Here is an 18,280-nt window from a genome sequence, read left to right as displayed (position 1 = left end):
AAGCGGCGAAGACACTCCTTCTAGAGCTCTACAATTTCCACCGCCCACCAATACATAGAAGGTTTGCCACGTCCTGATGCCCTCCTGGACATGGGGGCTCCGCAGACCGTCGTTATCAGGTTCATAACTGAATTTACGAGAGTGTCAGCTGCAATGCCACCACCCCTAGGAGTACTCTCCAGTGCGGCCCCACCTGCACCAAGAGTTTCGACTAACCTCCCACTGTTTACTTTCCAACGTTCCATGTACAGAAAGAGCGCTGAGGTGGTGCACACCAAAAGTTTGTGTCCACCACTTCGAAGGCAATGTATTGGTGGTCGCTTGCCGAGAAGTCTTCCAGAACTCGCCACTCGTCCACCAGCGACACCAGTGACTCCGACGCGGTCACCTTCGACCAGGATCTGGGCACGGATGCCCAAAATAGCGCCCTCCAAAGCATCAAACCTGCGTCGAAAGTACGGCAGCGTCTCATTCGGCGTAAGGTAGAGACTGAAAAACGTTATCCCTGAACACTGAATCGAGGCAAAGCCGTTCCCTTGGCTTTGGGTAAGAACCCTAAGGGGGTATCGTCCCGAATTCATTTGGCAGCGGTACCTGATATTTCAGGGTGCCATGAAACTGGGTCCATTATTGCTTCGTGATGAGCACTAAATCAGCTTTGATCTCCGCAGCGAACGCGCTTGCAACTCATGAGCGGTTGCACTCCGATGCGTATTGATTTGTAGGATGCGAATCATGTTGACCGCGTCCAAGCTCTTTCCAGTTCTGCTCTGCTCTAGTTATTCCTTAGAAAATCAGAGATTCGGAGTTCTCAATCCATTTTCTTTCGCGAAAGGAGTCCTTAGTCGCCTAAGGCGTTCCACTTGGCAGCCAAGAAGTTCACTAAACTATGTCCAACGAGTTTTCCTAGTTATTCGCCTTTATGGTATAGTCTATATGTAGATTTTTATGTCGATTACTTCATTTCTTCTTGTACCCCGCGGTCATTAGACTAGCTGAAGTAATAAAATCAAATAGCTCCTCTACTCTAAGACTGAATTTGCTACAAATATGTCGGGCATTTGCATCACAATCTATTAAGTTCTCAACAGAGTCTTCAAGCTTCGATGCTTTGTGGGTACTACTGGGGACGGTCAAAGGTGTTTTGGGCTTATGTTTATTACCTGTTGCTCTACGGTTCCTTTATTGACGTTAGGTTAACCTGAGGGTTTATTGTCACCGATTGTTCCACATATTTCCCATTCATTGACATGACCCACCGTTTTTAACACCAGCCTGTAAGCTCCACCCAAAGGGTTCATATCGGTATATTCGCACATCTATTTGAAACAGTTCCTTTTCCCAATCGCTCCTTTTAGGCGGTTCTGCAGTTGGCTATGTTACCAAGATTCAGGTAAAGTCTTTTTGCCCGGAACCTAATGGAGAGCCGTCTAGTTTTGGGTATGGTAGCATCACATGCCACCAAAGCGGTATCATTCAGGGATATATCGGTCTCAAGCACCATGGAGAATATGTCCAATTCGCCGAACACCTGGGCACCCATCTTGGTTATTAATGTAAGTGACGTCCTCACTAACTTTCCAAGCAACTGTTCAGCCTAAACCTCTGAAAATGTACGTGGTCCCAGCACTGATGTCGAGTCCCCCGAATGCTTCCAGCAGAACACGTTCTCTGACATTCGCTGTCCGGCTGCCCTTTCAGGAGCCCACGCGTTCCCTTTTATGTTTTTTGGTCTTCGCCCTCTCGGCTGGTTTGCGAGAATATGTATATCCTGTGCCGCCTGTGGTTGGGGTTGGTTTGTATCAACTTCATCTGCGATTTGTGTTGAAGCCTGTTCTGTATTTCGAGTACCTGCTGATGCCTACAATGTGGGTATACTCCACACCCTCCTTCCTTTTACACAGCGGCAATTTGTGTCAGCTCTAAACTCCTTTCTGATATGGCCAACCACGCATCTCTTGAATTGCTGTTATATTCGATGCCTTTTATCTTTGACGGACCTCTTTTATCTGGTTTTTTGTACATTTTTTTCAGAATGATAAACTTACAAAAACTTCACCACCAGAAGTGCTACTTTCCGAGCAAGTCCCTATGTAGTAATAAAATAATAAAAATTCAGATACTCACCTTCAATTGGAAACAATTAAGAAAAATAAATTTTATTCATAAATTCATTTTTTTATTTAAATTTTCATTTGTTCATAAATCCTCCATTGTTCTCTTAATTCCTCCAATTATTCACCTTTTCCCTAAATTTAGATATCGACAATATAAAACCGTCAATTTTACCACACTCAAATGTGTTATTACATTGTGCAGTTTTTCTATTTAATTTTCCAAAAGTTTTTCCAATTTCTGAAATCTCCTCAAGGAAATTTCTTCGTAGTCTAATTCATTTTTATCAATTTTTTTTTATTTTGTAATTTCGTCGCAAATTTCATTGAGTACAAAAGCCTCTCGTAAATGTGTTAGAATTTCTTACTTAGTTTTCTTTATTTATTTCCATTTCTTAAGCTAAAGATGATTCGTTTTCTTCGCTTGTCAATTAGATTCAATATTTTCTTGATTTACATTATCTAAATTTACACTTTTCCTTTTTCGCTTTACTGTTTCGAACGAAAGTGGGTCGAGAATGAACGTAAAAAATAAAATTATTGTAATTTACAAAGTTTGATATCATTTTCGTCCTAGTTAGTTTTGTTAGGGTTTCTCTTGTTTTATGAACAGTATTTACAATAGAAGATGCAGTTGTGTATCTCGATTAAGTTATATTTCATTAAATCTTGTTATTTTGTACAGAGTTCAATTCATACCCCTTTTGTGATCACGACCGTCACTTTTTGGGGTTTCGTTTCTTGGTTTCAATCTCTTATTTCATAAATAAGTAGTTATCGATTCTTTCCTAGTGATTTTTAGCTAAATATATTACATCAGATACATCTGCACGATTATCGCAAACGGTGGTTAGTTTAAGTTCACGATTTAGGGTTAGTATCATGTTCTTGGTCCAGAGTAACGACAATACGATCTGCCTAGGATGTCTTCGGGTGGAATTGATTGATCCACTGGTGGAACGCCTTGGGTCTCCATTTGATCTCGCACCTTTAAAAGAAAATTAAGAAAAGATTAATGTTGTTACTGGAACTAGATACAATGGGGGTTGTTTTTTTGGTGGAACCATCAATTTCAAGCAGATGACACAAAGGTGGCAAGTATCTTAACACTCAACGTCAGGGGTACACTATCTATGCCACTTTATTTTCTAGTTAGAAGTATTCTATATGAAAATCTTCGGGGAAAATCCCAAAGAAAAACCCACGGGCACTTAACCTAACATTATACCCCATAATGCATATTAACCTTGCAAGCGCAAAAGTTGACTTAATTCATAAAATAAGGTTATATTTTCCGGAAAACTAAAAGGCTCTGCTGTTCGTTTCAAACTTTATTAATATACTTTCATCCTGTCGAAGCAAAGAAACCGCTTCATTTCAGTTAACTGAACTTCAAACTTTCAGCAAACCTTTTATAGTGCTTTATTATCTAAAAGTTATTCTTGAAATAGTATCAGCTTTCATTAATTAAAGCAGCCACTTCTTTATCGTCCTCACCCATTACATTATGCTTCCGGATCAAATCCTCCAACCGCATTATATTCACTCTATATTCACACTTGGCTCCCTCCATATCCTTCTTATTTAGTTTGTTGTCTTCCAATCAACTTTTCCGGTCGAGAACTTGCCGAAAACAATATCATACATGCGGCAACGAAAAGGAAGAATATTAGGTTATCCTCTTGTGTTGGAAGTCATCAAATCAAATCATCATTAGATCCAGCGTCACAGGACGTTTCTTTCCCATTATATTCAGGTCAACTGTTGACAGAGCAACTTTACTTAAGTTTACCAACGTTATTAATTAAGGATTACAACGGAACAATAACTTAAGTTCGGAGATGGTCTTTTTGCCTAGACCACGACCACCATATTTCCCAGGAGGAAGAAGTCAAAGAATCGAGCACAAGCTGCTCTTATGTGGAAGAATGAGGTGGAGATTTATCTTGGATTAGTCCTGAAATCAATATTGCTCTTGGGATGATAGAAATCGATTGGAAGTTCCTTTATTCAGAGCCTCGACTCAGGAAAGGGGCTTTTGTTGAAGTTTTCAATGCGAGTTCATTCATCGTGAAGAATTCTTGGGAAGTTAATTGATAGTGAAGCTTTGAATGAATAGAAATTTAGAAAGAAAATTATAGAAAAGAAAAAGGATTAGAGAAATTGATGAATAAAGTGGCCTGGTTTCAAGTGCCAATTCAAATGGTCCTTATTATTTTGTAAAGGAGTTTTCCAATAAGATTCCTCCTGAATTCTAGGAGTCTGTAAACTCGATATTCACGCCCAATGCGCCCTTATAGTGGTATGAATGAATCAATCTAAAATGCCAAATTTCCAATTTAAGTAGTCAAAGTAAGTGGCTTTGTCAACTATCGTGAAGAGTCAACTTCATGGAAAACAAGTCGGGAAACCAGAAACTGGATGCTTTAGGGCTGAGAGGTTTTGTGTACTTCTTATATAAAAAAATTCAGTGAATATTTGTCCCATTAGTACCTAGCGTGTAATGTACATATTATGTTAGAATGTTAAAATATTCACTTTCGCGTGCAACTGGTATTCAAAGGCTTAAAATTTGCTCTAAACCGACAAATTTGTCGTCTTATAGCTTAATAAGTTAGTAACAGTGCGATTCCCACCAAACTCCCTCCCTCCTTGTGAGTTAGATGTCAGAATTGAGACAGTTTGAAAAACCACTACTCGGCACCTTTCATTTGATACCCAACATGACTATATTTGGTAAAAAAAAATTTTGAATCCGCCGTTTAAGGAAACCCTTAAAGGGACCGATGCAGCTTACTACGTTCTTGGGCGTTCCCGGTTCCCATCTTTCCACCAAATTTGGTGTTAATCTGTTTAACAGTTTCTGAATGTTCCAAAATGCATGCGACAGACAGAGAAACAGGCCACCAGGCAGACAGACAGATGAGTCTAGAGGACACTCTAGGAGAGGTGCTGGTACCAGAAAATCTGGTGCCGAAAATGGGAGCACATCAAGAAAATTGGCATGTGGTCAACTCCATGGTCGCATTTATCCAAACCAGACTGCGAAAGGCAGAGGAGAGGAGAAAAGCGCCGCGTATGGAAGAAATCGGGTTAAGCTAGAATGAGCTGGCTCCGCCCCGTGATGTAATACCTTATGGTGGTTCCGCGGGGCAGGGAGGGAGTCGAGGGTGGTGTTAGTGGATAACCCCCCGGTGTGTCCAGACCAGTGTCTTTTCAAGATTTCCACCTCCTGAAAAAAAGACAGACAGATGAGACAACATTGGGTTCATATCTCCTCCATCGCAAATGAAGAATTTCGAAAGGGTGATATCTGTAAATAGAGAGCAAGAGTGTTGGAAACGCTTGGGAAAGGGTAAATGAACACACAAGCTCATCCCTTTAATCAAGGAGGGGTGCGAGAGACGCCATGGTGAAATTAATTCTAATCTCCCAGTTTCTCACGGGATATGGAGGAGATCGCTCGTACCTGCACAGGTTTAAACTAGCTACCTCATCCGATTGTCCAAACTGCGATGGGGTCCCATAGGACCCGAAATACGAGGATTACGTATACACTTACGTCCTGTCCAATATTTGTGGAAGAAAGGAAGAAGGAGACCTTAGGAGAGGTGCTGAAATCGCAAAATTTGGTACGAACAATGTTAACATGTCAGAAGCACTGGGATGCGATCAACTTCATGGGGACTTCATTGGGACAAAGTCGGACACAATAGTTGAAATGAAATATGTAACCGCCACTTTGGCGAGGAGAATGGTCTGGTTTGTCAGTGAGCATTATACGCATAGCGATCACCAGGTAATTTTCCTTCAGATCAATTATGCGCCATGCGGCGATGTTCGGTCGCTAAGGAACTGGAAATCAGGTTTGGTCCATAAAAAAGTTTGAAGTGGATGCAATCGTAGAGATGCTATTGGGAGGCCATAATCCCGACGGTACGGCTGCAGAAAAGGTAGAACAAATAATAAAACGCGTAATGAGAACATGCGACACTGCCTTGACAACCCGGTAAGTCATCACAAATAAATGATATGGAAGCGAAAGTTGCAGTAGATATAATAGATTACTAATTCCGGAACGCTTGTAATCCCTTTGCTGACTATACCTTGCAATAAAGTCTAGCATCCCAGGATTGCCGACATGTGCGTCGCCATAGGCAACTAATTGAAAGGGGACATGGGAGAAGTGCAGACCCCTCGGAAAATTGTGGAAGTTATCGAAATATTTTTTGATGGGGTGAAGTTGACGCGGCTATACCCTATTTGAAGATCAAAGGGAATTTTATAAAAGGCGCTGTCTACTTGCACTTTGTCTTTTCCTTTCTAGGAATGGTGATCACTTTTCGATGAGTGGACCATCACATTCGTTGAACTGACATATGTAACTACTATCGTCGAACTATTCAAGGGAAACATTTGCATTCTATAGCAAAGTTTCCACCAGGAATACGTGTTTCTGTTAATTCATCTTGAATTCAGCTTCAGCAGGTGAAGCCGGACGCATTTTTGACATTTAATTCTGCCTTTTGGCACGGTATGGCACAACAACCGCCAGAATTTATTACATGTTTTGCAAGGTACACTATAATGCTTACTGTATCAATAATTGAGTAGGCCCGACGGAATTTTTACTGATCTTCCGACGGACAGTTGCCACTTGCGGCGATGGCTAGTAGTCTATTTCACCTTCATTTTTCTCATTAAGTCGAGCAAATTTATTTTCGACAAAAGTAGGTGTGGCCTAATAGTGGTATTGAACCACAGCCCTCTTTAGGCTGTGGGGTGAGAGAAACAGAGTCTTTGTGACTACCGTGTGAAGTCCCCTCCCCTCTATGTGGCGCAGAGCTGTTTGAGCCAGTTTCTTCTGTTTTCCTGGATGACCCTTTTCAGTCTACATCATTATTTCCAACGAGCTTCCTGGCAATGGTTGCGAATGGAATCAATTTCGAGCCGCTGGTGTCACGGTTTCATTTTTCCAGTAGTTGTTGGATTGCTACGGTGAGCAGTTTACTTTTGGACACAGTGGCATTGCATGCCATTCATCCGGCCAGCTTATCCGGTATTCTGCGAGAGCTTCTTTTGGAGTTTGATTCCTCTCAAATCGTCATACAGAATGCCTAATGGTCAATGGAATTATGATCCTTCATAATATGACAAGCATCTCTCTGGTTAATGAGGTGTTTACGAATGTCAGGTCTATTGTGGATTCCACCTGTCATATTTAAATTTATGACGACCGTTTTTCAGCTGCCGTACTCGACGGTCTGGACTTTAGAACCCCCACCCCTTCCTCGCCCCATGATTTTTGAGCATTCCTTCTCGCGACTAACGCCAGAGGTTTCAACATTCCCCCATTATCCGGTAAACGTAATCCAAGGAGAAGCACAATAACTGAATGTAAGGATTCCTTTGTCCTTGCAATTTTGAATCTCCTATCTGGGTATGACATTACTTGCTGGAAGACCTGCTCTCTGCCTATTTCTCCTTCCTCCTGATGATCTCACCTATATGTTTAGACTCTATAGTAAAATTCCGTATGCCCTTTATCCGTCTGCTGTTGAAAAAACGAATGCCCCTCCTCCCAACTAACCGCTTCCAGGCAGCCAACTTTCTACAGATTCCGCATCTTTCCCTCTATTAGGTGTTGTGGAGGGTTGCGTTGTGGGTGGCTTTAGTGTTAACTCTCACTTGATTGTCAGAGGGGATTTTGGGTGGTGTTGTTATTTGAACACGGAGCACCATGCAACGAGATAGTAATCCGAGTCTATATTGGCCCCCCCATATGTTCTGACGTTCATGAAGGCTGAGGGTTGTCAACCCTACCCAACCCCCAACCTGGAGGAGTTGGTGCAATTTGTCCCGTTTTTAGACGCGGCCGTCTGCAGCTTTTCATTAAGAAAGAGCTCCCAGCGGTCACCACGTGGAGGTGAAGATAGGGTTTTGGTAGTAGAGCTGTTGATGTTAGTTCAGAAAGCGTTTCCCAGGTTTTATGCTCCATCGTGGGCACCAATCCACGTTTCGCCCTGGGACGTATACTACCCTTTGACCCTTCTTAATATGGTCACACATTGTGTAAAATGTTTCCGTTGAGGAATTCTATCCGAATTCAACCATTTTTAGGTACCATGAACTTGCTGCTCCTGAGGTAACCGGTGCCGGCCGAGCCCTCTTTGCTGCCTGTCGAAGAGTTGTGATCATCCTAGGACCGTTGCCACTACGGTTTACCCTTAGCCGCAGGTGCCCCGGGTGCTCCTTTCCCTTCAAACTTTTCACAGCCCCCTCGCTTACAAATGGGCAAGACTTAAGCCGCAGCAGGTGGTGCCCGGAGTTAGGAGTGCTGACAGAGAGGGCCTGCTTCGGCTGATCCGTTAAGAAGTGGCTTCCAATCAGATTGGTTCCCACTTAGTAAGTAAGTGGAGATCTGAGTCTAGACTCAGGTTCTCCATCGACGAGCTTAGCGTTGCCCCTTCACTTGAAGTTAGATCGTCAGGATCGAGATTTAATTTTATTTTTTTTTAGCTTTTTTAATTACCTGCCATGACCTCAATTTTACCGGAGAAAGTGAAACAATCTCGGCAGAGTAACTTTTTGCCGAAACACTCAGCCCTCAGTAAGGTAGTAACAGCTTGACTTCAGGATTTGATTACCGTTTGGCTTGAGGTGTCACCTCTTGCTCCCCAGAGGATTTTCCTTACTGAGCTCCCTCACCATGGCAAAGTCGGTAACCGTTGCGGAGATGAATATACCGTAGAACGTATCTCATTTCTCGGATGACTGTCTTTTCAGAAATTCTTATCCTTGGTATTTGTTGAAGTTTCAATTTTGAAATTTCGACAACCAATCACTATCCAGAGATGGTTCTTATAACGCAATGGTGGACGTACTCCTAGTATTACTCGCAATTCCGTGACTGACTAGTGTTTGAGGACTGGATAAGTCTTCTGTAAATTGAGTCAGTTCGACCTTTATCCGCCACACTAGAGACCTATAGATCTTAACATGACTTGATATTTTTAGTATGCTATATTTAGTGTGAATCCCTTCCTCTCTCCCTCCTTTCTCTCATCTGCTCTTCATTCAATTTATATAAAATTTTAACGAGAGCGACTGCTTATTTCGGGTTTTTCCCCTACCTTTGCTGGGAAAGTCATTTGAACCTGCCTCCATGGCTTAGATATACAGCTGAGATAAGTTCTCGTGTTTCACGGGAGTGGCCGCCATGTCAGCCTAACAATACGACCCTTTTCGAACGTGGACTGATTTGCAGACCACACAAAGGAACTCTGCCCGTGATGTGACGCAACTACCGTGAAACTCCCATTTGCTTGATCATTTCAAAAAGTCCTTATCGAAATGATCAGGTTGTTGTTTTGCCGGGAAGACTGCGTAAACTTTCCTTGCACTATATGAGCTGAAGAACGTGATTAGAAAGGAACCTGCCTTCACCACCTCATATCTGTTACGTTTAGGCGCTTGTTGATTTATAAGGTCCTTTCTGGTCTGGTTAATTCCAAAACTCAGCTCCGGATGCTTCTTTTCATTGTCCACAAATTCCAAGAATGTACAAAGGAACATCGCAGAATCCATTCTACGTTCAACTAGATTCATTTTGTCCTTCTGCAGGACTTTACAACTGAAAAGTGTTGAAATTAATATAACAGCGAATCTTTCAAAATGCAAGTGAATGTTTGGAATGCTTATCCCATTCGTCATTCGTGAGACAATCAAACCTTCACATTCCAACACATGATAATATGTATACACTCTGACAGTGCTATTTATAATTAAGCAATTCTACGTTCCGCACCCCCAGCCGCAATCCTGCACCAGTTCTGCGCTCATATATTTGAAACTATAAAGCACTGAAAACACAACCCCCGTACGATATTATGAACAACCCCCGCTACCACGTATGGGAGAGATAAACACTATAGAGTCGGGAAAATTGGAATATGTGCGCATAGAGTGTATTTAGTGTCCCGCTGGGCTATGTTCTGGTGACCAAGATGGATTCTCCTGCCAGGCAACAAAAGCAGATATCACCGCCAGTAACTGTCAGATTAATGGGCTGAAAAACTTCCATGATTGATGATGACATTCAGTTATTTCGAAACGAAAAGCCAACCGCCACGCATTCATAGTGTGCTGTCAGTGGCTTTTATGAACGTTCCTTTTAAGGGTAAAATGAATGCTGTGTTGGCGGAGCCTGCATTAGAGGGTTCTCCAGTTTTTGTATTAGTTCTGGCCAATGTTAAGAAGGGGGTATGATGTACGAGTGACTTTGTTGAAAGTAGAACTTGAGTAAGTAATGATTCGTGGTCAGCAGGTCAAGCTTTGGATATAGAGAACTTAGATCAATGGATTTCAATAAAGTTTCGGAGATGGATTAGAAGCTACTTAATCTACATCATTTACTAGAAAATGTTTATAAGACGAGTCCTTTCAATTTAACTTTATAGCCATGCTGTCTCTGCACGGACGGAGCTGATAAGGAAGTTGGATATTCAGGCTGCCACTCAGCTAGGGTCTCATGTTACAACGCAACCTCCTTTAACTTCTTTTACCAAAACCAAAATTTAGTGTTATTTTTGTCACCCCCAAATCATACCACAGACCTCTCCCGCAATATAAAGTGCCATCATCGTTTAGCAGTAACAACTTCCTTCCTTACAACCCTTAACTCGTAATCGATTACCACAACCGAAATTAGGAAAAAATTGTCAACTTTGGAATTTCAATGTATCAGATAAATCAGCCCCCGAAAATCGTTGAACCCCTTTTTTCTCGGATCCGTCCCTAATTGCTAACTAAGTGGAAACGTTCCTGAACGTAATCCCACAAAATGGAGTTTTTATTGTATCATTCTGGCAAAGTAAGGAGAAAAAAACTCTTCCAAGGAATTGTAAAGGAACTCAATACGTATGTAATGGCAACAATCGGAAGGGATAATGGAAACCTTTTCAGACCTGAAAGCGGAACTGAATATAAAACGGCAAAGGGGAGGCATAATTTTCAACTCTATCGATTAGGGTTTCAATTCTTAAGCTACAATAAATTGCCCGACAGGTATCCCTTCCTGGGCTTGTCCGCCTCATATCCTGCGAGTACTAATGTCCTGCTACCTTTTCTGTGAGCACGTACACCCGGTTCCCGGCTCCAATATTTATCATAAGCAAAATGTCGGTCAAACGGTCTAGAAAGTATTAAATGATCTGAACGACTAATAGTAAATAGAATGAGGTTTTGTCACCATTCCAGAAGGGTAGTTCACCCTCAATTAGTTGTGGTTGTCGGTGCCTGTGTTTACTTCGTTCTGGGGAATTATGCGAGGAAATTGATTCATATTGTAAATCTGATTGTCCTTCATCGGCGTTAATTGCTCCTTTGCACGCGACGTGATGTGAAGGATTGTAATGAAGTGCTCGATGAAGGCAAATTAGCTATCTGGGAATTAGTGTTTGTAGCGCAAGGGTTCAGAGCCTATATTCATGAAAGGTGAATAAAATAATAATTATTACGGCCTGGTTGATCTGAATAGTTATTAAAGAGACACTAGGGGCTTTAGAGAAACGGTAGAAGCAAAGTTTTTGTGGAAACATTTTCTAGCCTTTTCTTCAATCTGGGGTGTCGCAACTACTACCGCATGTGAAAAGAGGGGTATCACCTAATCGAACCAAGAGCCATAGTATTACAGAAACTTTCTGGTCATTTTGGAAGTATTTACAGTTCATTTGGGAGACACAAAATAAGTAACTCCTTTGGGTGGAATCACTTACCAAAACGCAACAAGGACATGAACAGGAACAGCTTCAAAGAAAAAATATTTCAGTGCCCACACGTCAAAGAAATATTTACTATTTTGTGCTGAGAGGTTGGAAGTATAGTGGAGAGAACAGTGGAACCAACCTTTCTTCATCTAAGCTCAGTATTTCTGGCACCCAAACCTGATGAAAGCGAGTCTTTTGGGAACGCTCTTCAGCTTCAGGACTTTCGAAGAAGCTTGTCCTCCTCCTCCAGTATCCTACGCTATGTTGTTCTAGAGCAACCGCAATGGAGTTGTCATGTTAATTTCCATTTTAGCTAATATCTTTACAACAATAGAAAGCACGCAACTATCCATCAGTGAAATCTTCTCAATCATCCCTTTCCTCAAGCCAGTGGGGTAAACCTTATATTACCAGGATGTATAAAATAGCAATTTCGCAAAGACAGCAAAGAACAGTTCCGCTGGGAGAACATGAAGATTGGTGTCTTTACTGGTCTGATTATGCTTTAGATTAAGTGGGTATAATTCAACAAGTTCCCACACGACCTGCGGAGGATGTGGCGAAGCAACAGCTCGAAGATCATATTCTCTGCACTGGTGAAGGTGCTAACAGTACCTTAAACGAAGATTGAGTACCATACGCCAAGGGGTGCGAGGCCAATGGAAAGCTTCCTCATTGGTATGCGAATTTACAATAAATTAATCACCTTCAGTTTCCAACAAGACGCTTACTCCGGTGGCTGGGCTAGCCAGGGTGGGAACAAGATATGGCCTCAACAAACAAATACATATAACGGACGATGAAAGAAGACGATTGCAGGACGAGCCGCTGGCAATCAGGCAGGAGGCAGACATTGGCAGTACCAGATTCCACCACAGTGTTGAAACCAACTGCAGGGACCTCCGTCAGCGGGGCGGCAGACGGACTAGTGGTTTCTCCCTTGGAATACATTAGCATTAAGCTGCGTGTGGCGAGTACTAGCCAGTACCAGCAGGCCATACATATTCTGAGCATGTAGGATAAGGAGGCCAGTACTGTTGATTAGCGGGATGAACAGGACCTTATTAAATACTAGGCGATTGTTGAAAGATATAATAGCAAACGCCTTGGAAGTAAGCAGAAGACAGAAGACGTGGGTCGCCTTCAAACATATACCTGCAACCAGGTAAGCAGCAAGAACCGACCGACAAGCCACGAACTTCGAAACCCTTCAGTAACGTGGCCAAGGGTAACTTACATGTGGCGTTGGTGGAGGGCAATTCCGCTAGCGGCATACTAGAGCTAGAGGTGTGAACTAGTGTTAAGGTTAGGCTGCCGAAAATGCTCATCGAGCATTTCCTGTACCACAAAAACGAACATACACGTCTCATCCCCTGGTTCGGTTCCTTTCAGGTGGTTCTTGAGATCTACGTTTTAGCATGCGAGAACCAATTTGCCAGAGACTTTGTCAGCTGTCAAAGATTCGCATCGATAAGGACAAGCTCGGCCAATCTTTGCGTTCTCAAAACCCCAAGATTCCCATGAATGATTGGGTGGTTATCAAGGAGAAGGAACCCCACGCGAAAAGCCAAATTATTCTGCTCCGCATGAATGTAGAGTTTCTGAAGGCATTGGAAAGGGAGATTACAAAGTGTGGTTCCCAGTCAAAAACGAAAAGATGGAAGTGTTCCGCTTGACGAAACTGGACGACAACCTGAATCCCGGCAGCGCAGTAAACGAGCTGTTGCAGATGATGAAGCTTGTGGGGAATGACGAACCTCCTATACAAGCAAATCATGATGAGGGTAGTGCAGATAAATCTGCAGCACTCAAAGTGCGCCTCAGCTAATCTGCTAGTTTTTCCTCTGGAGGAAGACATCGAAGACGCACCAATGAAGGCGTCCTAGATCGGAGGGAACCAAACCACCAAAGAGCTCCAAAGCTTATATTATAATTTATTCCATGGAATAAGGGATGTATATCAGAATAGACCTTTAGCATATATTCTCGATAGAACGAGTCTGAACGATTTTCTTTATCCGGACCTGAAGTCCGGTGGCCTAGTCATGGTCAAACTGAAGCAGGCAGTAATGGAGGACCTTAATATTTCCTCGACTTACATGGTTCACGCCCAATCAGCTCAGCCAAAAAAATCTGCAACAATTGACATCCACTATCTCAGCAAAGCAAGGCAACTTGTTGATAGTCTGTGATGCGGAAATCAACGAAAGAGGACAGAAACTTTTGACTCTATTATTAACACAAATCTATCGCTGTGTAATAAGAGCGGTACACCAACCTTTCGTTTTCCAAGGTCGGAGAAATATGACGGTTGGGAAGAGATCCTTGAGGAGAACTGGAGAGTGTTTGCCCAGAGATCCTTCTCAGATTACAGTTGGATACTTTTCAGTCTAGATCTCGAGGTCTCCAGTCCTTTTAGAAACCCGAGGAGAATCAACTGAAGAAAGACTGATCAAGTTATCAAGAACAAATGCTTCGGTGCGCAAGTTCGTAAGATTCGCACGACGGACGCACTGAAATCGAAGGTTGTGGCTCTGAAAATCGCCATTAAAGCCTCGTGTGCCGCTAAATACCGTAAGAAGACATTGCTACCGTGGTGGAATGAAGATCTATCCAGCCTCATGGTGCTAACAAGGGAGATCGTCAACCTCCGCTACAGGGGCAAATATTGGCAGCCATACAAAGAAACCAAGTTAGCCATCAAGAAAGACAAGAGGCGGTCCTGGTTGCACTACTGTCAGAGATTTGAAAGCACTAATGAATTTGTGTAGCTCAGTAACAATCAGTCCAAGGAGCATAGGAACCCAACCATTCCTAGAAAGTTGGAAGACTCCTGGACGGAATCTTCTGGAAAAACTTTGGAGTTCACACACACTTCTCCTTCACCGAATCAGAGCCTTGCTTCGAAGGTATGTAACCCCAGTCGTGCGAGACTATTAAATCGGTATCTACCGACGATCAAGATGGTTGAGCTGTAAATAGCTTCTCTGCATATAAATCTCCGGGCACAGATTATAAAGGGGGAAAGGGCATCCATTCAAGGAAGATTATGGAGGAAACATTCTTCTCTAAGTCTCAGCGCGTCTACCTCAAAGGCGAATTCATAGAAACCGCTCTTTGTGGATAGAGGGAGAGCATTCAATAGCGTTAATAGTAACGCGATCAAGGAAGTCTTGAGCAGTCTTGGATTGGAGGGATATCTAACGCATTGGTTAGTATCTATGCTAAGAACTAGGATAATCTAGACTGACCAAAGATGTGAGCAGTGGTACGCCTCAGGATGGCGCCATCTCTCCGGTCCATTTACGCATATTGGACAGTGTCGGGGTGAAGGTGATGGCGTATGTCGATGGCTTGGTGTGAGGAATGTTTCCTCCATTATGAGTGACATCATCGAAGAATCGCTGGGAAAGGTGCGAGCGGTTATACAGCTAAAGCGGAGCTGATGCTTTTCACTACCAAGGCAAAGTTAGTAAAATTGCACCTCCCGCGGTTAAATTGAACAAAGATTCATTCTTCCCTCCAATGTTAAGTATCTGGGTGTAATTTAGAATTAGAACCTAAATTGAAGATTGAACACGAACTGCGGCTTAAGAAGGCCTGTATAGTTTTATGCGCCTGAAAGAGAACCTTTGTAAGGAAATGTGGCCTCCACCCGGGGATGGTTCTCGGAATATGTGTATGCAGCCGTGGAACGTCTCATGCTGACGTACGGTTCTATTGCATGGTGGCAGGCGCTGGACAGGAAGTACAATAAACGGAAGCTTGTGCAAGAGTGAATGATGCTCCGCAGTCCTGCCCCGCGGATGCTCTCAATGTACTCCAACACCTTCTCCTCCTAGAAAACCACTGTAGTGTGCAGTGCTGTTATTCTACGTTAGTCCGGATACTGGATAGCGAAATACTAGGGTCATAGTAACATCCTAGACCAAGTACCTCGTAAGCTCTAGGTATTCCCCACGGACTACGCCACACGTAAGTCAAACTTCACGAGAAACTTTGCTGTGTACTTTCCAACCAGGGCAGAGCGGAAGACCGGCAGCGTGCTGCAGGGCTACGACACAGTATTCTTCACCGACGGATCAAAGATGAACTGTGAAGTCGATGCGGAAGCTTTTTCGGATACACAATGCATCCAGTGTATCCGAGTTGTAGGTCTCTCTGGATTCGTGGATTGCAAGCGAAAATACTGTGATACTGGAAACCTGTCGATGGCTGGGGTATGATCTGAGCCCCAAACGTAATATAGCCATTCTGACCGACAACGGTACGGTACTTAGCAACGACATTCTCCAACCTGGTGGGGCAGTGCAAGAACTGAAAGTCACCCTCCTTTAAGATCCCGAACATAGAGGCGGATGTGAAGGGCTGGCCAGATGGTAAAGACTCGCCACCTGTGTCAAGCCAAGGAGGATTTGAACCGCCAATAACAAAGCTTGTTGTATTAGACGTCACGCTAGCTATCCTATTCGGGACCGGTGCGTTGGAAATTAGCAATACGTTTGGCTACTAATTTGTTTCATAGCGTACCGTCCAACCACTCACCCTTATTTCGAGTATAAACAACTCTGAATTCAGCTCTGTGAACTGACAGCAATAGCTTAAGCAAGGATTCCCTATTTTCTTTGGTGTTCTTGGTAACCAAAATCTTCTCAAAGTCATTCGATTTCTATTGCGGTTCCAAAGCATCCCCATATCCTAGTTGAAATCACTATGTGGCTTGCTAAAAACCTTGCATAGTGGAATCTAGCCGAAATTAAATTAAATTTGGGACAATTGAAATTCTTCTCATTGGGAAGCAACATTATCATTAAAGAACTCCCCAATCGGACCCTTTCAAATGCCATATCAAAGCCACTTCGGGTGAATTCAAACTGGAATCCTTTCTGCCGCATTGTGTGCTCACATTGCTGATGCCATTCTTTCTTTTTGAAGAAACACATAACACGATGTTTGCCTCTCGATAGTCCTACCCAAAACGGGAAAATCAGGAAGTATGTGTACATATCCTGTTCTCGTATCAATATATTCCTTTAAGGTATGTTACCAGCTCCATTTGAACCCATTCAATTCGATTTAGAACTACAGCATAATCTAGTTTTGTATATCTAGGTAGACATGATGGGAACATTTACCGCTTCGACTTCCTCGAATACCCTTATAAGGTTTTTGCCCGCCAGCTTCGCAATATCTTCATCCGACCATCGGTCCGACTTCATGAGCTCAGCAAATAGGTACGGATATTTGGAGACGTCCTCTAATCCCTCTGGCACTCTGAAAAGAAACGAAGAGAACCATGTATTATATGGAATGACAAGCATCGTATGTAGCATTGTGAGTCAAGAGTCCAGAGTCCAGAGTCCAGTCAGATCTTAAAGTTTAAAGTTGTCCTTCCTGTTATGTCATTGTATCCTTTCTTTATTATGTAAATTTATGGTCACTAAAATCTACACACTTTTGGAGAGAAATGCCATGGCTGAAATGTACTCCATTACTTATTTTTGAATCACTTAGAGTGTATTAAACCAACTTTAAAGACAATTGGACCAATAAAAAGGATGTTTCCTATAACTTTCCATATCCTTCTTCCGAAGTAGATTTCGGAATACACCAAGCAACCAATGATATCATACAAGTCAACAATTTCAAAAAGAAACTCAAACCCTACCCAAGAAGGACTAAGACATTCAAATTAATGTAAACAGAAAAATTAAGGATCCAATCCGACCTCCAGAAATGCTGGGAGGTCTATCTGTGTCCCACTTTATGTTCGAATTTGCGCCACATATATTGTTTTAAATAGCCCTTTTCCGGAAATTTTTCCGGTTTTCTGAAAGCCTTCAAGCAAGGTCGTCCTTTTTTCATCTTTTTTATTAAATTTGTCAAATATACGCATATTTTTTGATCCATTTTGTTTACGCTTTTTTCACAAAAAAGCTGAGAATGGGATAGTCCTTCAGTTTTGTTACCATGGACAGTCCCTTTGGCCGAAGGATGTATTTATTCAAAACATATTAAGATGTTTACTTCATGCAAAAGACTGAACTCAATAAGTTGTTGGAGGAAGGGATAATAGAATATTTCAATAAAAGGATGACCTCATTGATGCCATCCCCCAGCTTCTTCTTTCAAGCGAAATTGTGTGTAATTTGGTGTGTATTGTAGTAGGAACAAGGGAAGGCTAAATACTGAAAGCAGGATCTATCCACAAAGGATAGTTCAGCGCTTGGGGTAGTAAACAAAAAGTGTACGTTTTAATGGTAACTAAAAGTATATCCATAAGCTTTCGTAGTAACAACAATGGTACCTAAAAATATCCCAGCCCTTTTCTCCCGGTGTAGCGGTCTCGAAGGATATTTACGTTGTCCGCAATCGTACAATTCGAACGGAGTATGGTTG

General features: G+C 42.5%; 2 protein-coding genes across 7 annotated transcripts in view; one reads left to right on the top strand and one right to left on the bottom strand.

Annotated features, from left to right (window-relative positions):
* LOC119659923 overlaps positions 1-18,280 on the top strand; it is a 122,042-nt gene that overhangs the window by 29,236 nt on the left and 74,526 nt on the right. The window lies entirely within an intron of this gene.
* Positions 2,513-18,280, bottom strand: part of LOC119659922 (dipeptidase 1) — a 394,749-nt gene continuing 378,981 nt past the window's right edge. For all 5 annotated transcript variants that reach the window (XM_038068255.1, XM_038068254.1, XM_038068256.1 and 2 more), the window contains 2 exons: positions 17,017-17,155; positions 2,513-3,102 (listed from right to left, as the gene is read on the bottom strand). In XM_038068255.1, coding sequence (XP_037924183.1) covers positions 2,995-3,102; positions 17,017-17,155 — 247 coding nt within the window. In that variant the 3' untranslated portion in view covers positions 2,513-2,994. The remainder of the gene's footprint in view (positions 3,103-17,016; positions 17,156-18,280) is intronic.

This window comes from Hermetia illucens, chromosome 6 (assembly GCF_905115235.1).
Source record: "Hermetia illucens chromosome 6, iHerIll2.2.curated.20191125, whole genome shotgun sequence".
NCBI lineage: Eukaryota > Metazoa > Arthropoda > Insecta > Diptera > Stratiomyidae > Hermetia > Hermetia illucens.
This window is presented reverse-complemented; position numbering and strand designations above follow the sequence as displayed.